The 24,207-nt window shown below is 43.8% G+C and overlaps 1 protein-coding gene across 2 annotated transcripts in view; it reads left to right on the plus strand.

Moving 5' to 3' along the window:
* Positions 1–641: 641 nt before the first annotated feature.
* Positions 642–24,207, plus strand: part of CREBBP (CREB binding lysine acetyltransferase) — a 131,207-nt gene continuing 107,641 nt past the window's right edge. For both annotated transcript variants that reach the window (XM_082857255.1, XM_082857256.1), the window contains exon 1: positions 642–738. In XM_082857255.1, the coding sequence (XP_082713381.1) occupies positions 654–738 (85 nt within the window). In that variant the 5' untranslated portion in view covers positions 642–653. The remainder of the gene's footprint in view (positions 739–24,207) is intronic.

Here is a 24,207-nt window from a genome sequence, read left to right on the forward strand (position 1 = left end):
GCGGCGGCGGCAGCGGCGGCGGCGGCGGCGGCGGCGGAACGGGGGGTGGGGGGGCCGCGGCGGCGGCGGCGGCGGCGGCGGCCCCGCTTCGCGCATTGTTTTTCCTCACGGCGGCGGCGGCGGCGGCGGGCCGCGGGCGGGGAGCGGAGCCCGGAGCCCCCCGGTCGTCGGGCCGCGAGCGAATTAATTAAGTGGGGCGCGGGGGGGGAGCGAGGCGGAGGCGCGGCGGCGGCACCATGTTCCCGGGTACTGCCTGAGCCGCCCGGCCGGGCGCCGTCGCTGCCAGCCGGGCCCGGGGGCACCGCCGGGCCGCCGGGGCGCCCCCGCCGCGGAGTGTCGCGCTCGGGAGGCGGGCAGGGGATGAGGGGGCCGCGGCCGGCGGCGGCGGCGGCGGCGGCAGCGGCGGCGGCGGCCGGGGGCGGGCGGTGAGCGCTGCGGGGCGCTGTTGCTGTGGCTGAGATTTGGCCGCCGCCTCCCCCACCCGGCCCTGCGCCCTCCCTCTCCCTCGGCGCTCGCTCGCGGCTCGCGGCTCGCGCGGCTCGCGGCTCGCTCCTCTCCCCTCGCAGCCGGTCGGGGCTGGCGCCGACCCCCGCCCCGGAGCCCTCTCCGACCCCGCGGCCCGCGCTCGGGGCTGTTTTCGCGAGCAGGTGAAAATGGCCGAAAACTTGCTGGACGGACCGCCCAACCCCAAACGAGCCAAACTCAGCTCGCCAGGCTTCTCGGCGAATGACAGCACAGGTGAGGAGGGGGCCGGGCCGGGGGTAGGGGCCCTGGGGGGTCGCTGTCAGCCCCACCTGGAGGTGAGTGCCCCTGGGGGACCCGAACTCAGCGGAGGACCGCGCAGCGCCTTCCCCGGGACCCGCGCCGCAGAGGGGGAAGTTTGTCGGAAGACTGTTATGGGGCCCGAGTAGGGCGACACATGCCCGGGTGCGCTCGGATCGCCCGGAGTTGGTGAACCCTCCTCGCGTGCAGACCGAGTGGTACTTCCAGCGAGAAAAAGTAAAGTGGAGCGTGTCTATTCTGCGTGGTGATTCCGTACCCCTCCTTCTGCCGCCGTGTGTCGACACACGCGTGGCTGTCTGGAGGGATGTCAGCGGAGGGTAGGTTTGCTGGTGAGAAAAGAAAATAGTGCAGCCGAAAGGGGACCCGAAGTGTTTTCTGAATTGGTAACACATTCACAAGGCTGCGACCAGAAGACACTCCTAGCAGCAGCCAGCCTGTGAGTTACGACTTAGAAGTTACTTGGAATGTGCTCATTGGGAAAATGCTTAGTAGTTATTTTGAAAACTCTTGTTGCTGGTCACCTAAGTCATTACATTTTTCACAACCCCAAACTTCGTTAGCAAGATGTCATGAAAGTTGCTGTGGAGTGTTTAATTTCACTTGTATGACTTCGGAAGAAAGTTAAATAGCAGATTCATCTGAGCTGCAGTCTCCAAGGGCGCTTGTGTTGTTTTTACCGTGTAGATATATATTAAAAAATTATGTTCAGGAATGTAGGAATTACATTTTTTCCCAAAAAAATTTTTATCAGGGTACTGAATAAATCATTCTTTTAAGCAGCTTCCTTGGAAACTTCCTTAGGTAATCATGTCAGTTACTTAAGAGAAGTATTTTAGTTTTCTGTTCATTTAATAATGCTAGCTTCTTCTGGGCTGGTTCACGGTAGCATTATGAACTAGTTGTATTTCCTCTTTCAGAACTCTCCTTTGCAGTAAAATAAAAACTTGTGCGCTGCTGTGAATGATTTGATTCCCAGCGCAGCTTGCGTTTCTCCACTACGGTCTTGAGTAGCAGCATCTGAAAATCAGTTTATAATGAATGGGTCCAAATTGAATTATATTGCTGCAGCAATGCCTTCAGATTTGCAGTAGACACAGCTGTTCAGCTTGTGCAAATATTTCTGGGACTGACCGCTAGTGTTTTTATACTAGTGGTCTAAAAATCTATTTCTACTGTTGAAACAAAACTTGAATTTTGTGGCTTCAGTTTTAATACAATTCCTAGACTATTAGTTAAAGTAGAAGTGAGGGAAACAATTTTTTTAAAAAACAAATCAGTCGTAAGAAGATTCTTGTCTGGTTGAAATAAATTTGTTAAACAGTGGGGAGGAATCAGTAAGTCTCATGCTATATAAGTCACTAATAATACTCTTTCTAAAAACTGATAAGGAGTTGAGTTTGATGTTAATTTTGTAAAATTGGCTTATCTGAAGTGAGAAATGTGGGAACAACCAAGATTTAAATACTCTGATTTTACTGCCTGAAAAAAACTTATGATTTTACTGCAGAATAGATCTCCTTTGCTTCATTAATCTTGGCATGTTTGAGTGAAAAATCTTTAATCATATGAAACAGATCGTACCAGACAAGTTCAGCCTTGAAGCTTGTCCTTTGAAACTGGTAACTTTTGAATGGCTTTGCAGCTTTTCTGTTGTTGAATGAGGTTATTGTAGATTTTGTTTTATGAAGAAGGACAAATTAGTAACATGACACGTAACAAAAAGGCTTGTCCCACTATATACTTTCAGCTGTTTCCAAGATGGTGCCCAAAGGATTGGCTTTTGGGTAGTTCTGTTATTGGATGGTCACATATTTACTTAATGTGCTGCTAATCACAACAAAGTTTATCAGAAAGGATTTTCTACTCTTGACTACTTTTTTCCCCTTTTCCAATTTTGATCCTTGTAAGACATTGGGGCTCTTTTATAAATGTGGAACAAAAAAGTCAGTTTTTAACAGTTCTGTTTAAATAATCCAAAGAATAAGTTCACCATCATGTTTATGTTGGGTCCTTGGTTGCACATCATCACCATCACATTATTGTGAGAGGGTCTGTTAGCGTGGTAGGCCACAGAAGGGGTCATCATTGAGCATATTAAAAAAGGTAAAACCTTGTTTCCTATAACTACTAGTCTAAAACAGAGATCTTAAGGATGTATATTAAAGCCAATAAAGAACTAAAGCAATTATATTACACTAGTCAAAGGAGTGAAAGCCTTTGGTTAGGTGGAAAAGTGGGGAGAGACCTGGGAATAACATTCTTGAGAGAGACAGCGTCATTTTAGTGAGGGGAGGTGTGTTTTTGGCTTCTAGGATAAAATTGGGCCAGGCAGAGCAAGGTATGTTCCATGCTCATGTGGTAAAATTTGAGGGAAGGGAGCTCTGCATGGGAAGAGCTGAAGGGTTAGGAGGAGAAGGAGGCGGCCTTGGTGGCCTGAGAAACAAGAGTGACTTGGACTGTCACGATGCAGTGCATTTCTCTGGGGACTGGTCTGTGGAGCCATCAGTGTCAGCTGAGTCCCGGGGCGGGTGTGCGGGAGGGGCAGAATAGTACACCTGATGCTGGGGCGCTTACCAGCCAGGATGCTGCCTGCAGGGCGCTTGTATGTGTGTACACTCCAGTAAGGTAAGGCAGTTACCAGCCAGGATGCTGCCTGCAGGGGGAGTGTGTATGTGCATGCACTCCAGTGAGGTAAGGCGGCATCTCTGATAAATGTCATTGCCACCAGAGACAGATGGGAGAGATCAGTGCAGGCTGGGGAGGTCAGGGAAGGTTTCTGAGGAGAGCATGCAGAGCCGATGCAGAAATAGGGAATGTACCCCAAAGGAAGGTAACAAGAGGAAGAAGGAAAAGCAGTACTTTTCACCCAACCCCAACCTTTCTTCTGGAGTGGCACAGAATTTGATGGTATCAGATGTTGTTGAAGAAGCATTTTCTTGTTTTACATTGAAGGTGTAAACGCTTTTTTACAAATGTCATCTTCCTTTACTTGGCACCCTTTATGAGAAGTAGGATTTTGTGTTACCAGTGTGTGTTTTGGAAACTTTTTTATTTAATATATTCAAATTAAACCAGCATATTAGTGTCTTTCAGCAGCAGGGATTCATGATTTAACAGCACGGAACAAATAAATATCTAGGCAAGCAGTAGACCTTTTTTGGTCAGCTTTATTGAAGCCAAATTTACGTTCAACAGATATACTATAAAAAAGTTTTGTAGGACTGCCTTTTGAAAGTTGAACACAGGTACGTTTCATCCTGTGCTGTATAAATGTCCCTAAGCAGTTGTGGTTACATTTTATACTGTGAATCCCTTTAAGTGCAAGAGAAAACTATATTTAAAGAAACTTGGTGTAAATACTGTTACCAACTGAAATACCTTTTACGGCAAAATGATGACCTTTTAGGTTTACATATCGGAGTGCTTTTCTCCCCATCATCTCAGTTTGGTCCTCACAGCAACCTGTGAGGCAGGAAGGGAAGATACAGTTCCTGCCAATTCCAGTTGAGGAACCAGACTTAAGAGAGGTGATCTGCCCCAAATAACATAAAGGGTAAAAACCAGAATCAAACCTAGATCGTTAAAGTAAATTGATAAATTCATCTTATAAATCTACATCGATAAACATGGAATTTACTTCAATCATGGACCCGGGAGACTACAGTACTTAGCAAGTTTCAGTAGCATAACTCCAGCAAGTGAATTAAGTCCCTGTAGGGAAAGTTTGTCAGCAGCTAAGTTTCAGTAGCATAACTCCAGCAAGTGAATTAATTCCCTGTAGGGAAGGTTTGTCAGCAGCTATGGAACAGGAGAGTGTTCTTCCTATTAGGGGCCTGGGGTAGGAGCTCCCCCCTCCCTCTCATTCTGGTGCAGCAGGGTGTTATTCAAGGCCTATACTGGTCTTAACGTTCTTGTTTATTGCAGTGGGTAATTGAGGACCAGTTAGGTTATTTCATCTCGTTACTAAGTTCTGGCTAACTAGGAAATGTGAGTTTTTGTAGAGACTTCTAGGGCTTTTCATGACTTGCTTAGCTTTTACTTAGTAGAAGAGTAGGGATTTTTGAATAACTGTGAGAGCGATGAGAACAGTGGCCTCATTTGAAGTTCCTTGGGGATGGCAGGTAAGTATGAATCCCACCAAGGGAGCCTTCACAGTAGAGCAAAAGATTGAGAATCACTGCTGTTTAAAGCTTGAATTTGATTCTGTAATTCTCAAACATAATTGAGAATGGCTTGTAAAGGGACTTAGGCTTAATCCTACTATTGGAAGTTGATGCTTACATTGTTAGCCTGTATTTTTACAACTTCTGACTTGTGCCATTCTATTGATAGTTGTGTGACAAAGTGATTATTTGGGGCTACATAAGTGCCAGCTTTGTGTTTTTACTTAATGTGTTTGAGAACAAAATAGTTTAAAATGATTTTGCCAAAGTATACCTTCCCGTGTTAAGATGAAATGTTCCTTATTGTGAGTTTTGAAGATTAGAAAAGCTTGCTTTAAGCCATTTTAGTTCTTGGGGTAACATTAGTCAGGACACTACCTCTTTATCTCATTCAGACCAGCATTTCAAGTATATTCCAAGGGCACGTGAAGAGATGTTGCTCAACAGAGGTTTTGTGCTCACAAGAAATTGGTCATAGCCGAGGCACTTTCTTGCGGGCCCTCCCAGCCTTAGTTTGCTGATGGGCTGTGAGGCTTGGAGAGAGGGGCTTGCATTTTGCACCATTCCCAAATACATGGGTCAGCAAGCTTTTTCTGTAAAGGGTCAGAGGACATAATTTCAGATTGCAGGCTACAAGGTCTCTGCTGCAGCTAACTCAGTGCTGCCATTTTGATGTGAAAGCAGCTCTGGACAATATGTACACGGATGTGTGCAGCTGTGTGCCAGTAAAACTAGAAAAACTCTCATTACAAAAACCGGCAGCCAGGTGGTTTGGCCCTCAGGCTGCAGTTTGTGACCCTGATGTAATGTGGGACTGGTGCTCTGAAGATCCTCAGTTTCCTCATCTGTGAAAAAGAGAGGATGACCATCCCCATCTCCAAGGGTGATGGTGAAGGTGGAATAAGATGCTGTGTGAGAAGTGCCTGGTCTGGAGTGAGTGCTCAGTGCCTGGTGCCAGCACCGTCCTGACAGGGGAGAGTGGGTGCACCCTGGTAGCCACGTTTGCTGATGGTTCTGGAAACAGTAGTAGCCATGTATGCGTGTCCACACAGGCGCACAAGCAGGCAGATCTTTTTGTAGTGTAGCACATTCAGTATATAGCCAGGAGTTCTTTAATCAATACTGTTTATTTTATTTTATTTTTAATTAATTAATTAATTTATTTATTTTTTTGCGGTACGCGGGCCTCTCACTGTTGTGGCCTCTCCCGTTGCGGAGCACAGGCTCCGGACGCACAGGCTCAACGGCCATGGCTTATGGGCCCAGCCACTCCGCGGCATGTGGGATCTTCCTGGACCGGGGCACGAACCCATGTCCCCTGCATCGGCAGGCGGACTCTCAACCACTGTGCCACCAGGGAAGCCCAATACTATTGATTTTTGCCTCCATTTTCAATTGTATTTTTTTGTAGGAACACGATGGCCATGAAATTTTAAAATTGCAAAAACTTAGGCACTATGGTATGTTCTGAAAATTCTTACTAATTTTGAAGTGTATTTCATGGACTGTTGAAGCAGCAAACAAATATGTGATTCTGTTTCTTTACTGTGTATATTACAGTTCAGTCTGAGGTACCCCTTATGCAGTAGCAGTGTACAAAGGATTCTGGTGATGCCTTCAAGTAGCTTAGAACTATGTTGACAAAGATAAGACATAGAGGCAAAACTTGAGAAAAGAATATAAAATGCAGTCAGGTGCCCAAATGCAGGAGTCAGAAAGGGCAATTGAAGAAGGCTTCATTTATTCACCCAGTGTTTACTGAATGCCCCATGTGCATAAGCCCAGGGCTGGGTGTCCAAGTGGAGGTGGCACCTGAGGCAGGGCCTTAGTACTCCTGTTCTGTGGTGCCCCCTGGTCTTCTCTCACTGAGCCAGAGCAAGGAGCCAGGCAGTTGGGGAAGTCTGCTGGGCTTCTGTGCCTTCTGTGCGTGGCGAAAAGCACTCTGGCTACTCAGAGAGTTTCGTCTCCATGGGTGTGATCTCAGCCCATGGCTTGCATCTAGTCCTCTCAGGTTGTCCAAGATGGTCTCTTAGAAGCTCTCAGGCTCCTGGCCATGCCCTCTGGTTTCCATTACGTGTGCCCAGTGTTCGCTGAGCCCACTCTGAGGCCTTTCCTTAGTAGCACGTCCCTTATCAGAAGACTGTCCCATGCCTGATGGGCTCCCCTGGCCTGCTGTGGCATCCACAGCTCTTGCATAAATTGGGGGAGGGGATGCCATACTTTCCCAATACAGTCTAAGCTTAGCTTTCAGGATTGTCACATTGCAGCAAGTCATTGATGCAGGAAGTCAGCGCTTGCACCAGTGTCTGTTGGGGGCTTTTGCGTGTTCACCTTTCTGTGGGGGCTGTGATTTGCTGACAGTAGTGCCGGAAAAGAGCCATGTGCAAGGTTGCCCAGCTCGAGCTTTGACTTGAAGAGATGTGAATCACAGATTGGGGTGGGAGGGTATCTTTAGGAAAGGCATGGAAGTAAGCAAAAGTGGCTTTTTTTTTTTCCCCAAGTTCTTAGACAATATGCAGAATGTTGCTGACTTTGAAAAATCTGCCTTCAGGGTGTTTTCTTGTTCTAAATTTGGGAAGTGAGGCTATTTTTGAGCTCTGTCTAGAAGTCAAATTCCTTTCTTTTAAAACCTTACCCTTAGAAAGACCTTGGATATCATCCCGTGTAACGTTTTCCCCCATGTTTCATTTCCATTAATCAAAAGAATGTTTAGTTGAACCATCACTAAGAATAGTAAAATCTAATGCTGAAGAGATTTTCACTCGGTTAAACCCGACTTTCCTATTTCTAGATGTCCCGTCTGCTGCTCTTTGAAGATCTCTTAATTTGCCAGTCTTTCTAATACACCTGTGTATATAGTAGGGGTTTCTTAATAGTTGTAGCTGTTTAACGGGATTATACAATTCTGTTGTAAAGCAAAAAATTTTTTTTTACATTTATTTTAATTAATTTATTTATTTTTGGCTGCATTGGGTCACTGTTGCTGTGCACAGGCTTTCTCTAGTTGCGGTAAGCGGGGGCTACTCTTTGTTGCGGTATGCAGGCTTCTCATTGCGGTAGCTTCTCCTGTTGGGCAGCATGGGCTCTAGGCGCGTGGGCTTCAGTAGTTGTGGCTCGCAGGCTCAGTAGTTCTGGTGCCTGGGTTCAGTTGCTCCACGGCATGTGGGATCTTCCCGGACCAGGGCTCGAACCCATCTCCCCTGCATTGACAGGTGGATTCTTAACCACTGCGCCACCAGGGAAGTCCTGCAAAATATTTTTATATTTCAAAAGCTTCCCTTTGCACTGCCCCCAAATATTTTGAATTTTCCTTATAAAAACTGTACCGTCTATATGTGTTTTAATTTTGTACTTAGAATAACCAATGAAATAGCAAGAAAAATAAGCTACTGTTTCTTCTGATAGCCTGTAGAATGAGGCTTGAACAATATTTGAATAAAGTGGATTTTGATATTTGATAACAAACTGAATGATAACACTCAGGAACTATAGAAATATATCAAATAATTGGGGTTTTCTTTGACAGTTATGGACTGTATGCGTTTGACCCAGTTCCTTTGGATTAAAATATTTTGAGTGTTTGTCACTTGATTAAAAGTAGAACCTTCTAACCATGACTCAGAGTTGAAGGAAATGTCAGAGCTTTTTATACTGGGATACAGGTAGTGAGGAAGGAGCCCTGGCCTCCACTCAGTGGACACTGGATTTCAGCTTCCAGCTCATCAGCTCTGTGCCTTGGGCCAGTGACTTTACATTAGAACTTCGTTGGGGAGGGTGAGTCTCATCTCTAAAAGGGATTTTTCCCCCCCTAGAATTTTCCATTTCTTCTCACTTTGGTTAGCTTTGCATATTGGACTTCTGTGGTTCCTGGCATATAGCCGGTTGCAGCGGCTATTATTATTGTATCATTGTGGGAAAGTACTATACATCACCTACCCTTGGGCTGGTGAGGATGGGACTGATGTAGGTGAGGGGTCTGACCCAGAACCAGATCCATGGACGTTTCTTGCTGAGTACACAGGAAGATGCTTCCCCTTCCTGTTCCACGTGGAGCACCAGGGCTGGTGCAGTCTCAGTACCAGCTTGCAAAGGGATGAATTAGAGGCTGAGATTCAGGAATCCCACAAAACGGGTAGGAGTTTGACACACTTTACTCAGTCTGTGTTTGAAGTTAAAAACTGTTCTTTATTGGAAAATTGAAGTCTAAACGGAACTGTGTTTCCCGTATTGTTTCAGAACAGGGACTTGATTTAGGTTAGGACTTAGTGAAAAAGGAAAAGTGAACATGGAGAAGCTATAAAAATGGTCTTTCTTTTTTAGCAAACAGGGGAGAAAATGGCCTTTGAATCACTATCCAGTTTAGTCAGGTTAATTGGTTGAAAGAAAGAGCAGTGAAATTTAATTTCCTCTTTGATTCAGCTACCACTGACCTTGAAAGGAATGGATTCAGCTCTTCCCTGTATTGTGGGGATTTTCTCTTTCTACAGATTCTACAATAGGAAGTTGCTTCAGTTGGAGTTTACTGTTTTTCCAGTCTCCTAGATATTTTAGGTGTGGTGATTTATGGATTTTGCTAGTAAAAATCACCCCATGGCGGACAAAGAATTTTTGCCCCTAACATTAAATCTTATTTACATTTTATTTAATCAGTAATTTTTATTGAAAGCAACAAGGCATAAAGTATTGATAGATTTTTGTGTTATTTTGGTTGTGCCTTTACTACTCTGGGATTGGTTTTTGTTTGAAGAGCACAACCTGCCCAGAGTTGAACTTCTCTTTTAAAGATCTCTGAGAAAATCATATTCAGTGATTTTTAGCTCACACTGGTGAGCTAAAACTTATTTTAGTGATAATTCAGTGTTTTAGCTCACACTGGTGACTTTCTTAATCTTTGAAAGTTAAGGAAAAATGGGTTCCTTCTCAATGGTAAGAGTGAGTTTGGACATTTTCTTTGTTTGAAATGCTAGTGTTCTCCTGATACTAAGTCCAGCTGAACTTTCTGTGATGATGGCCATGTTCTAGACCCACACTCCCAGTACTGGATCCTCTAGGCTCTTGTGGCTAGTGAGTACTTGAACTGTTACTAATGTGAGTCAGGAGCTACATTTTAAATTTTATTTAATTGTAATTAATGTAAATGTTAATAGCCACATGTGGCTATTGGCTGCTGTGTCGGACAGCACAGCCCTGAGTATATTTACTTACCTCATTTGTCTAGAGTGTTCTTTTAAGATATTTATGACCTAAAGGGCAAAGTCCCTTTAAAGGGACCAACTTGTAAAGATGGAAAGCATTTTCAAAAATACTCATTGGTTTAGATATAGGATTTTTCAGTCATGTAGAAAATATTTGTTACACTGTGATGTCAGTCCTGGAGATCTAGTGGTGGGGACACAGCAGGTCCAGGGTCTGCCTTCATGGGAGACAGCTATAGTGAGCTGTGACCGAGTACCTTGGAGAGGAGGTCCATGATTGGGGCATAGGACAGAGTCTTTTCTTAAGGGTCTTGGAAGGCCGCCTGGGGGAGGTGACTGAGACCTGAGGATGAACAGGAGTTGGGGTGAGGTGCTATTCCAGGCATAGGGAACAGCATAAACAGCAAGTGTGGAGGTCTGGAGGTATACACTTTTGAGCGTGTAAACTTTTTGCAAAAAGTCAGTTTTGTTTTTGTTTTACATTCAACAGGCTACCATTTAGAGGCAGCGTGGTCTTGCCTCTTCGATGTGGACACTACTGATGTCCTGTGCTGAGAAGTTGGGTGGGCCTGAGCTCTAGTCTCAACTCTACCACTCTTTATCTATTCTTTTATTCAACAAATATTAAAACGCTTATATAATTCAAATTATTTATATGTGCTTATTATGTATGGGACACTCTTGGGCTGTGGTGATATCAGTGGGGGCCCTGTGTTCTTGGAACTCAGAGTGCAGTGGTGTGGGCAGGCAGTCCAGCAGCCCCACCAATGCCTGTCTATTTGCGAACTGAAATCAGTGTTGTGATGGGAAGGAACCAGATGCTTCAGGCTGGGTGGTCAGGGAAACTTCTTAGAGGAAGGGCACTGGAGCTCATTGTAGGACATACTAGCAGGGGGAGTCAGGCTGGGTGTCTGAAGGCAAGGTAAAGTCATGGAGAGCCTGCAGTGTCTGACCAGGGAGTCCAGACCATCCTTTTAGAGCTTAAAAAACAATACAAAATTTTAGAAGCCCATCACATCCAAATCACATGACTGTGATCTGTTCTCTAGAGGCTGTATCATCTTTTTCCAGGGTATATTTTTCCATCTAAGTTCATACCTGCCGGGAGAGTTGACAACTGCTTTCTCTCTTCCCAAACCCTATTTGTGGGAGGGAAAAGACCCCACAAAAAGCAGCTTAAGAATCAGAACTACAGTTGACCCTTGAACGACGTGGGGATTAGGGGCGCCAACCCTCCCTGCAGTCAAAAATCCACATATAACTTGCCCTCTGTATACCGGTTTCTCCATATTCGTGGGACCTCCCTATTTACTATTGAAAAAAAAAATCTATGTATAAGTGGACCTGTGCAGTTCAAACCCTTGTTCAAGGGTCAGCTGTAGTGTTCTTATTTAAGATATTAGGAAATTTTTGTACCAACAGGTAATTCTTCTTTAAAAAGTTTTTTTTTTAAATTCTTTTGACTGGATGACGTGTTCATAGGGTTCCAAAAAGTACAAAAGACTTTAGTGAAAAGCCTTCCTTTCCTGTTTACAGAGTCACCCAGTTCCCCTCCCCACAGGCAACTAGTGTTTCTTGTATATCATGCTAGACATATGCTGTGTATGTAAGCACAGGCTGTCTCTTTTTACTCCTTCTTCCCAAAGTGACATGTTATATATATTGTTCCACTATAGGTGCATTTCAGACTGATAAATATCTGAGAGCTGTAGGAAGTATTAATATTTGAAGAGCAGGCTTCATTCTAAAAATCCTTTTTTTTTAAATGGTAAAATGTTTTGGTGCTGTACTTAAATAAAACAGAATGATTTTTGTGTTTTTTCAACAGTTTGTAAATAGGAAGAATTGAAGTTCTAAAAAGTAATTTCATCTTGAAGAGTATTAGAGGTTTTGTTACTGTCATCATATTGCACATCATTGGACCATGGTTCACACCAAAGTTCTGTTTATGGTTTCCCAGCTTCTGGAAAAGATTCTTTAAACCTGTGGTTTTTATTAACCACGTTATTAGTTGACATACAAATGTCTGTAGCTTAACAACCTACTTGTATGCCAAGTACAATAGATAAGGTAAAAATCAATCTCTTGCTTGGTAGGACTTCTAAGAATATTCGTGTTAATTCCAGACCTTTTTATTAATTTAGTTAATTAATCTAGATATTGCAGAACACTAAAGGTGACCCAGAAGTCCTTCAGAAGAGGAGTAGCTGAGTCCTTTGCCATTGTAAATCTGGGGAGGGAGAGTGATGGGTATTTAAGATGGAAGATAAGTTTGAGAATCGTTAAATAAAAAGTCAGGATGGAGAACAGAAATGATAATTAGATCCTTTTTAGAGGTAAAAAGATATATACTGGGCTTCCCTGGTGGTGCAGTGGTTGAGAGTCCGCCTGCCGATGCAGGGGACACGGGTTCGTGCTCCGGTCTGGGAAGATCCCACATGCCGCGGAGCGGCTGGGCCCATGAGCCATGGCCGCTGAGCCTGCGCATCCGGAGCCTGTGCTCCACAATGGGAGAGGCCACAACAGTGAGAGGCCCGTGTACAGCAAAACAAACAAACAAACAAAAAAAAGATATATACTAATGTGTCCATAGGGTATTTTCAGAAGGAAATCCCTGAAAATTGTTTTCCTTGGGAGTGGGGGACTGGGGGCTCTCCACTTTCACTTTATAGTCTTCCAAATGCTTTTTTAAAAAACATAAATATATTATTTTTAAAACAAAAAACTGGGCTTCCCTGACGGCACAGCGGTTGAGAGTCTGCCTGCCAATGCAGGGGACGTGGATTCGAGCCCTGGTCTGGGAGGATCCCACATGCCGTGGAGCAGCTGGGCCTGTGTGCCACAACTGCTGAGTCCACGTGCCACAACTAGTGAGCCTGCGCACCACAACTGCTGAGGCCCGTGTGCCTGGAGCCCGTGCTCCGCAACAAGAGAGGCCAGCGCAGTGAGGGGCCCACACTCCACAATGAAGAGTGTCCCCTGCTTGCCACAACTAGGAAGGCCTGAGTGCAGCAATGAAGACCCAATGCAGCCAAAAATAAATTAAATAAATAAATTTATAAATAAATAATAAATTTAAAAATTAAAAGAAAAACTAGTTTAAAAGTAAATCAGATCCAAAGCAAAACATCTTTACTATTTGTGGTTAGAGGAATCTGTTAAATGGTGAGAACTGGAGTTTTGGTTAATTCCTATTGCAAAACCTTTAGACCTCTATCAAGAATGATTTGAACAAAGTGTAAATTAACTTAGAGGTGTCGTCCAGAGATGGGAAAATATGATTGTGTGTTAGTGTGGTGTCCAGTCATCACTTCCTTTGTCACAAGCTCTGATTTTTAACAATCTTTTTTTTTTGGAAACATCTTTATTGGAGTATAATTGCTTTACAATGTTGTGTTAGTTTCTGCTGTATAACAAAGTGAATCAGCTATATGTATACATATATCACCTTATCCCCTCCCACTTGCACCTCCCTCACCTCCTCGCTATCCCGCGCCTCTAGGTGGTCACAGAGCACCAAGCTGATCTCCCTGTGCTATGCGGCTGCTTCCCACTAGCTATTTACATTTGGTAGTGTATATATGTCAATGCTACTCCCTCACTTTGTCCCAGCTTACCCTTCCCCCTCCCTGTGTCCTCAAGTCCATTCTCTACATCTGCGTCTTTATTCCTGTCCTGCCCCTAGGTTCATCAGAACCATTTTTGTTTTAGATTCCATATATATGTGTTAGCATATGGTACTTGTTTTCTCTTTCTGACTTACTTCACTCTGTATAACAGACTCTAGGTCCATCCACCTCACTACAAATAACTCAGTTTCGTTTCTTTTTATGGCTGAGTAATATTCCATTGTATATATGTGCCACATCTTTATCCATTCATCTGTTTATGGATATTTAGGTGGGTTCCATGTCCTAGCTATTGTAAATAGTGCTGCAGTGAACTTTGTGGTACATGTCTCTTTTTGAATTATGGTTTTCTCAGGGTATATGCCCAGTAGTGGGTAACAGAACCCTTTTATTAGAGGTTTCTTCATTGTTGTGCTGGAAGCTACAAGACCTGACAGCCAACTAATGTTTTTTGAAGTACATTGAAATAATGTCAGCTTTCCTGACGCGAGCAACGTGTACCTTACTACTGTGTTGGGTACAAAATATGATATGTAGATTTGTCACATTTCTTTAGGAAAAAAATATTATTTTTGTAAAATCCTTCTTTAAAGTGCTTTTTATTTTCCTGCCTTTTAAGCTCATTTGAATACTAAAAATATTTTAAACTAGTATTGAACCCATTTCAGATTTCATCCTCAAACGTAAACACTCCAACTGGAACCAGGAGCATCTGGAAGCAATTCAGGTATTATCACGTAGGCTGAAGCTAATCACCTGGGCCTGGACACCCCAGGGGCTGCCTTTTAAAAATCAATTTCTTTAAAAGGAAGTTCACTCACATGGTTCAAAAATCAGAGAACACAAAGCTGTAGAGTGAGAGCCCCCCTCCTTCCCTGTGCTCTCCTCCACGGTTTATCTCTTCAAGCAGACAGCCTATTCTTAGCTCCCTTGCCCCCTTCCTGCCTTCTTCTTACTGGAGGCAGCATACTGTCCACATGGTTACATACCTGTACACAGCAGCACATGGAGAGCTTCCTTATTATCTCTTTCTGTAGTTGCTAGTTTTTTTTTTTTTTTTAATGTCAGAAATTGGGAGTTAGTATTTATTTATTTATTTATTTTTGGCTGTGTTGGGTCTTCGTTTCTGTGCGAGGACTTTCTCCAGTTGCGGCAAGCAGGCCACTCTTCATCGCGCTGCACGGGCCTCTCACTACTGTGGCCTCTCCCATTGCGGAGCACAGGCTCCAGACGCGCAGGCTCAACATTTGTGGCCGACGGGCCTAGCCGCTCCGCGGCATGTGGGATCCTCCCAGACCAGGGCCCGAACCCGTGTCCCCTGCATTGGCAGGCAGACTCTGAACCACTGCGCCACCAGGGAAGCCGTGTAGTTGCTAGTTTTGTTATGTGAGATGTGCCATGATTGATTTAATCTGTTTCCAGTCTTGACCCGTCACAAACAGTGCTTTAATGAATAGCTCTGCACAGTTATGTGTATATCTATAGAACAGATTCCTAAAAATGGAATTAATGATTAAAAGGAATATGCATTTGTAATTTTGATCATATCATCAAACTGTCCTCCAAGAGCTTGTGTGTTGGTGGATCCTTAAAGCTTTAAAAGCAGCACACTTAAACCCAGCATAGACATCACTGGATATTTTGTATGTTAGTTATTAATATAGTTGATAAATACTCAAGTTATTCTTCAGCTTGTGATTCTCTGTCATTTTGTACCTCTCAGCTGCTTGTGATTTATCTGTAATCTAATGGCATACATTTTTTCTTTTTTTCCTTTAAGACTTAATTTTCTTAGAGCACTTTCAGGTTCACAGCAAAACTGAAGGGAAGGTACAGAGATTTCCCATCTATACTCCTTGCCCGCACACATGCACAGCCTCCCCATTATCAGCATCCCCCACCAGAGTGGTACATTTGATACGATTGATAAACCTACATTGATGCATCGTAATTATCCCGAGTGCATAGTTTACCTTAGGGTTCACTCTTGGTTTGGTACATTTGTGTGTTTGGACAAATGTACAATGGCATTTATCCATCATAATATTATCACACAGTATATTTTCACTGCCCTAAAAATCCCCTGTATTCCTCCTGTATCTCCCCCAGCTTCCTGCCCCCCCACAAAAAAGCACACTCCTGGCAATCGTTGATTATTTTTACTGTCTCCACAGTTTTGCCTTTTCCAGAATGTCATATAATTGAAATCATGTAGTATTTAGTCTTTTCAGATTGCCTTCTTTCACGTAGTAACGTGTATTTCAGTTTCCTCCATGTCTTTTCATGGCCTGATACTCATTTCTTTCTAGTGCTGAATAATATTCCATTGTCTGGATGTTGGTGTACTTTCTGGACTTCATGCATTCATTTTCTGTTGTGGGCTTTCTGATAGCCCACACACTTCCATATGTTGTACACTGACACCTCTGTGTCCAGAAGAAGGTCTTTCCCCTTCTTCCTGACTTGGTGTTGCTGCCTGCCAGCTACAGCTCCCAGCATTTGGGCCAGGGGACCTGGTCTCTGGCTGTCTGCTTTCCTGTACTTACATTGTGGCCAGGTAGTCTGAGGTGGCCCAGCACCTGGGGTTAGGGTGCAGAGGTTGAATCCTAGCTCAGCCCCCACATTCCTCCTCCTCTAGGACTTTTAATTGGGTTGCAGGGTGGCTAGGCAGCGCCTCCCCTTGGTCCTAGTGCCCTTCTCAGCCATGATGGTGGAGAACAGTGAGCCCCTTTCTACTCCAAACCACCTGGTTGCGTTTCGGGGCTGCTGGGTGGTTTATGGTTGGTTTAGTGGTGGTTGCTGCTGTGACAGTACCTTCTTTCCCACTTTTGTCCCAGGAAGGCTTTTCTCCTCCCTTCAGGGCTGAGGGAGGCAGCATACAAACCACACTTAGGAAACTTTAAATTGTCCTAGCTGTCTGAGAATGGCATCTCCTGGGAACCTCTAAGTGAGTCAGATGAGGATAGGAGGCTGGCTGCAATTCCAGGACTCTCCTGATTTAGGATCCAGTGTGACAGAGAACTTCCACTCAGGACTGTCTTATAATCCTTTTATTCAAGTTTCAAGTGAGCCTAGTCCGCCGTGCACAGAACGAAGGCCTGAGAGCCGGCACTTGCTCCCACTGAGGAAGGCCTGGGAGGAGGTGGGTTGCCCAGCTAACCCCACTTTGACTCTTAAGAAGCAGATAGTCATCTTGAGGAAGGACATATTTTTTTGTTCAGTGTAAAATCATTGTTCAGAATAAAGTAAAACCCCATTCTGTACTAATTTATGTATCTACATAAAAGAAGCCTTAATCACAGAAGGTTTTAGAAAGAATTTGCTTTTAATTGTTTCCTAATAATTGTAAAAAAAATAAAAGATGTCTTTTAGGAACTTGATTAAATGCCTGGATAAAGTTTATTTGTAATGGCATAAATGCCAATAAAACAGTGCCTTTTCTTTTCCTTTAAAAAAAATTTAATTCTTCATTGTTGGAGAGTTGTTCCATTATTTATTTGCATAGTCTCCGAGAATTTTCAAAGCAAAGTAAGCTTTAATTCTAGTAGAATCATCAGATTATTAGGGCTTTACCTTACAGAAAAGATGATTGTTGGCACGAACCCTGTACCAGGCGTAGGGTGCCAGTCCTTGATGTGTGTGTATCGTTCAGTCCTCATAGCAACTTTGGAAGATGGGACAGTGATAGTGATAATAATGACTAATACTTATTGAGCCCTTACTGCATGACAGGCTAAGTGCTGTATACACATTGTGTGATTTAATTCCTTCATCAGTGATCCTAGAGGCAGGTACTATTTTCATTTCCAGTTTAGATCTGAGGAAGCACACACTAGGAGGGAGGAGTGAGTGACAGAGATGGACCTGAATTAAGCTCTGGCAGGGTAATTTTCTCACTACCCCAGACTGTTCTTCCTGTGTTGTCAGTGTCTAATTAGTAATATATTAATAAATGCACTGAAGAGACCTAGAATGGTCTCCAGGTCATCTAAGACTTATAACCCTGTGAAAATGTCTACCATTCTATGGATTCCTCATCTTTAGATGTGAACTTTTTCAGGATGCATTACCCTTTTTGGGTCAAGTTTTTTTGTATACAGTTTTGACTCAGGAATTAAAAATTCTTCTTGTAAAATTTTCCAGGGTTGATAAGTAAAAGTGCTCAGCTTTTGAGAGATTTAAGAGAAGCATTTAGGTAGTCATGGTTATAGTACAAGTAATGCCAAAGAAAATGTAGAGAAATTCTGAAAAAACTTTAAAGAAAGCAGACCTTTTTCACAGGGAATAAGGACTGCAGGTAGAAATAGGGGTGAGTGGGGAAGAGAAGATATCTGTGGGAGGGGAGTTTCATGCTCAGAAGTAGAGAAACATGAAGACAAAACAGCATCAAAACTCTTATGTAGTTTATTTCTAACACTACCATCTCTCGTTCTCCATCATGCCATTTAATCCTTGCATCAACCATAGGATAGAGGGTCATTAATGCTGAGGTGTAGCCAGAGAGTGAAATAGACTTGGCGGGTTTTCTGGAAGATAGAGGCAGCAGGAAAGAGGTGTAAGGAGAAGGATGAATAGAACAATGTAACATTTCAAGAAAGTTCATTGTTGAATTTTGTTCTTTGTTTCTATTTTAGGAAACTAGTAATAGATGCTAAGATTACTACCTGATATCTTTGGCTAGACAAGTAACTTGTTAAAATTGATATTGTGTATCATCTGTAACTGGCACTCTTCTCTGTAATTCATTCTCTCATTCAGCATGCAGATGTTTGTTGAGGGCCTTCTATATGCTAAGCATTGTATGGCAGGTGCTGGGTAGACAGGATCCCTGCTTTCAAGGTACTTACAGCCTTGTGAGTTGTAACAAGAAGTTGATCATATGATTTTAAGACTCATTCATTATGTCTGTAGAGTGTGGAAAGTTCATACGTCTGGCCAATACCAGGTGTGATAAACTGGTTTGTACACATTTTGGGAGAAAAATCAGTTCTGCCAATACAGAGAATTTGGGGCTCCAAATGCAATTCAAAAGAGAAAATAAGGTATTATGACAGAAAGAGGAGAATTTAGAAAACCTGAGGGAAGATGTGTTTTCTAGATGGTTTGTTTAGCTGTTGCATTTGAAACAAGTCTTTCAAACAAAACTGTTTTCGGATGTTATTGGCTGGACAGATTGAGTCAGTCACTTGCCTGGTATTTGATTTTGTAAAATGAAAAGCTTTTTTCAGCCTGCTTGATAGCAGTTCATTCCTTGTTTAAGGTGAAATGCTGACTTCTGATCGTGATGCATAAGAATGGGTCTTGCAGCATGTCTGTCAGTGTGTGGTGTGACCATCCCCTGGACCAAGGTCTCTGCGTGTGGTCTAGGAGGGAAAGGTCCCTCGTGGTCGCACGTGATGAAGACCTTCCGTTCCTGAGGCGGGCCAAGTTTGGTTGACTTTCTCCTTCGTAAGCTGCTGCTGTGGGCACCCCATCCTCACCTCAGTGTGATAGAGACTGGGGAGCTCGTAGCTTCTTTTCTCAGGTCAGCTTAATTGAAAGGGGCTCTCGGGCAGGTCTCTGTGAGACCTGGCAGAGACCAGGGGAGGGAAGAGGTTCAGCCCCGCCCCCGCCCCAAGTGCCTTCAAACCAAGAAGAGTCATTTGTGGTTCCTCAGGGAGCTGGTGACTGGAGGGTGACTCCCCCAAATGTGTATGTTCTATCTCAAGTTCCTGGATGCAACCAGCAAGCCCCCGAAGAGAGAGAGTTCCTGTTCCCAGCGGTGGCAGTGTGACAGGCTGTCTGCTGTTCGCTGTGTGACAGAGCTCGTCTTCTGCTAAAGGTGAACCCCTGGAAAGTGGGGTGTCCTCGAATCTCGTTCAGCCTCAGCTTTGCTCTCTCCTTGGTCCGTCCCCCGGTGACTTGGTGGAAAGAAAGGAATTTATCTGGGATTGGAAGTGGTGGCGCTCTATCTTGAATTTTAGGAACTTCCGATGATTCAGATTGGTATTACCCAACCTGTGTGTTGGGACACTTGGTGTGTAGAAAGCACAGCTGTGTTATGTTGCAACAGCCTGGCTTTCCTGCTTCGCTCTCTTTATCAATGTTTTGTTTTGAACTAGAGAACAGGAGAAAGTAATGGTGAGAAAAGGGTGATGGTGTGGGTATGATGGTGATGGTGATGGTATGGATGTGCCTTCCTCAAGCCCTACACAACCGCTTTGTCTGTTAAAAAAGCTATACGTCATATATGTGGTTGTAGACAGGTTCATACGTGTTTGGACTGCACAGGTGAGGACATAGCAGAATTTGTCAACCCTTTCTGAGCCCAAACAGCTGTGAGATGTGCTTGGACTGAAGCAGGATGAGAAAAAGTAGTTAAGGTGGACAAATTGTGGCAGACCAATAAAAACCAAAACCAAAAGTGAACACAAGCAGACATAATGCCTGCTACAGCCGTAAAAGGTGCATGTGCATTTGGACTAGAACAAGACTAAACCATTAAAGAAAATCAGTCAATTTGAGAATGGCAGCACGCTGGGTGCATTTTTAAAGGTAAAGTTTTTGTGCAGGATAGAATAAAATAACCAGTATCTGTGGCACAGAGCACTCCTTTCCTGCTTTCGTCGTGTAGCCCTGGGGTACCATTGTCCCTGTTTTACAGTTGAGGGAATTAAGGCACGGAGATTAAGCAGTTTGCCCAAAGACACAGGGCTAATTGATTCAGACAGGATTTGAACTCCTGTGTTCCACTTGCAAGTGTTGTTTTTGCATTTCCATTTCCAATTCCAATTCCTACACTGGACTAGAGACCATGTTCTTCTGCATTTACCTGCTCTTGTCCTGGCCTGTCTGCCCTCTCCTAGGAAAAGTGCTTTGGCAATCTTGGAAGAGTCAGTCAGGGGAGCGTCAGCAGGTTGTTCCAAGCTTTACATGTACAATATTAGTAGCCCAGTCCCTTCTTCTGGTTTATAGTGCTTGACACCTAATTTCCTCCCCAGCAGATAGGGAGGAAACGTGATCTCTATCATAACGGCTTCCATTTTCTAGTTTAAATGAGTTTCATTTTCACGTTCATAGATTAAGAAGCATTACATTAAACACACACATACATTGATTTCTTTTTTTTTAATTAATTAATTTTTGGCTGTGTTGGGTCTTTGTTGCTGCGCATGGGCTTTTCTCTAGTTGTAGTGAGCGGAGACTACTCTTCATTGTGATGTGCGGGCTTCTCGTTGTGGTGGCTTTTCTTGTTGCAGAGCACAGACTCTAGGCACACGGGCTTCAGTAGTTGTGGCACGTGGGCTCTAGAGTGCAGGCTCAGTAGTTGTGACGCACAGGCCCAGTTGCTCCATGGCATGTGGGATCTTACCAGACCAGGGCTCAAACGCGCGTCCTCTGCATTGGCAGGTGGATTCTTAACCGCTGCGCCACCAGGGAGGTCACTGATTTCTTTTTTTTTATGAGATTACTGAGTAAAAATGTGTGTACATGTGGACAGAACCTAGAAGGCAACAAACAATGTTAGATGTTGGAGTGTTGTTTTCATTCGTTCTTACTTTATTTCATGTGGTCTTTGTGTCTGGAGACCTTAGGGAATCTCCAGGTTCAGGACAGTACAATAGCATAAAAGCTGTGGAATGGAACCCACAAAGCCACCTGGAAACACAGGAGCTGGGTTGTTGCTAGCAGCACGCCCTGGTCAGTGGTTCTCTCAGAGGTGTCTGCTGTATCCAGGAGTCGAGTCCTGTTGTCTCTTCATAGTTGAGTGTCCTGTAATCGTGAGGAAGCAACCCCAAATTGAGGGGCATTCTACAAAACAACTGACCTACCCTCCTCAGAAATCTCAGAGTTACGAAAGACAAAGTGTGAGGAACCTTTCTAGAGTAAAGGAGAAGACCAAGACATGACAACTAAGTGCGCTGGGATCCAGAATCAGATTATGGATCAGGAAAAATAAGTGTGATAAAGGGCGTTTTGGAAAACAACTGGCCAGATCTGAGTAAGGGCAATCAGTATATTAAGTGTTGTATCAAGGTTAAATTTTCTGAATTTTATAAATGTACTGTACTGTGTAAAGGGTGTTCTTAGGAGGCACAAAATAAAGTACTTGGGAGGAAGGGCTCATGGTGTCTGCAGCTACTCTCACAGGTTCTACAAAACAGAGTGTGTGTATATCCACTTGCAAGGAGTATCTAGTCCCTTACAGTCAGGCAGGAAGAAATGAGTATGTGTTCGAGGTGGTTTATGAGGCATGTAGGTACAGAGAACTCAGGAGGCTGAAAAGGAACTGGTCAGTTCTGCAGGGGCAGCCTACAGAAAGTCTTCATAGTCACTGTTTAATCTGAGGGAGGGCTGGACGTGGGGTTTTCTAGACTGAGAGAGAGTGCACCCAGAAGAAAGGTTGCTAATACATGTGCTGGCTCACGGTATTGTGGCTGGAAGGTAGGAGGTGCCTGGGAAAGAAGGGCTGGAAAGTGGGCAGGGGCCACCTACTGATGTGCTGTGTGAAGGAGTTTGAACTTCACAGAAGTGATGGAGATAAGATGCCTTCAGCTGCAAGTTACCTTTAAACTCCAACTAGAATGGCTTAAATGATAGGAAATGTATTTTCTCTCATTACGAGAAGTCTGAAGATGGGGAGGCTTCCAGAGTTGGATAATTTAGCCTAGAGATGGCTTCATGAACCCAGGTGCTTGTATTTTTTCTGCAGCCCTCCTTAGTGTTTGTTTTTGTTTTTGTTTGCGGTACGCGGGCCTCTCACTGTTGTGGCCTCTCCCGTTGCGGAGCACAGGCTCCGGACGCGCAGGCTCAGTGGCCATGGCTCATGGGCCCAGCCGCTCCGCGGCATGTGGGATCTTCCCAGACCGGGGCACGAACCCGTGTCCCCTGCATCGGCAGGCGGACTCTCAACCACTGCGCCACCAGGGAAGCCCCATCCTTAGTGTTTGAACAGTGTCTCCTCTCCTGGTTGAAGAGGGTTGCCACAGTCGCATGATGAAATCCAGTGAGGAAAAGAGAGATCTTTTTCTGAGCATCCCTTACCAGTAGGAAGGAAAACCTTTTCCAGAACTGTCTTGGCTGACTTGCCTTCAGTTCCCTTAGCTGGGATTGTGTCACCTGGAAGGGGAAGGTGATTGTGGCGGTTCTTGCTCCTTGCCTGAGAAGGTGTTGCCCTTCCTAAAAGGAACATCCCGGCCAGCCAGCCGAGGAGGTTGTTGGGGGAAGCAGTCAGAAGGGTTTGCGCCATGGAGAAAAAGATTTTCAGTTTTCTAAAAGTGGGTGGTGGGAGGGGGAGTGGCTTTTAAAATTTTTTTTAAAAGCCACATGGGCACATCACCCCACCATTTTACCATTACGACTCTATTTTTGGCATATTACTTTCCAGCTACTGCCTACACGCACGTACTTTAGTTCTAATCTTACTCTGTGTGCTATTTTGTGTACAATTTCCATTTGCATGTTTTTACATAACATACATTTTCCTGTATTTGTACAGTCTTCATAATTATTTTAATAGATGTATAGTGTTTTATAGTATTATACAGCAATTTATCAAACCTCTGTTATTGGATAACAGTAATAATAATAGCTAATACTTTCTGAACACTTAGCATCCACAGGCACTGTTTAAGTGCTTTACATTTATTAATTCATTTAGTCCTCACAACAGCCCTATGAGGTGTAGTAGCCATTATCACTCCCAGTTTCTAGATAGGGAAACTGAGGCACAGAAACTCTAACTTAACCAAGGTCACACAGCTAGTAACTGGGGAGCAAGAAGCAGAGCTGGCATTCAAATGGTGGCAGTATGGGTCTAGAGTTGTAATAACCACTAAGTTAAACTACCTCTGGGTATTGTTTGCATTTGTTTTGATGTTACAGGTAATTCTATGATGAATGTACTTGTACATATCTTGTCCTTTATACTTGCATGTATAGCCAGGTTGTTGTGGGTTGGACAGTGCCTGGTCAGTGAGGAACTAGAGATGACATATATAGGCCACATTAGAGAAGTGTTACTTTGAGAGGGACTGGAAAAAAGGAGTTGCTTTCATTTTCATGCTTGATTACTAGGAAGGATGGTCTATTTTGTTTACTGTTTTTTATCTTCCTTTGTGATATTTACCTGCTATATCCGTTGTGCATTTATTCTTGGGATTCAGTGTGTTTAGAATCTTTCTGTAAAATTGACCCTTAACCCTTTCTGTATAATTCAAGTGTTTTTTAAGCTCCTATTTTCTTTTACTTTCAATTATTTTTAGTTTCTATATATGTCTTTATTTTCATTTCCTGTAGCTTCAGCACTCTGAGAAATCTCATTTTCTGTTAAGGTTGGGGTTTTTTGATAATTTACCTTTTAAATATGTAATCACTTAAGGCTAGACTTTAATTTCCTCAAATTACTATTCGTCTTACCTGATGCCCAATTACTATTTTACACACATACGTTCTTAT

Source organism: Leucopleurus acutus, assembly GCF_964270905.1.
Source record: "Leucopleurus acutus genome assembly, chromosome: 16".
NCBI lineage: Eukaryota > Metazoa > Chordata > Mammalia > Artiodactyla > Delphinidae > Leucopleurus > Leucopleurus acutus.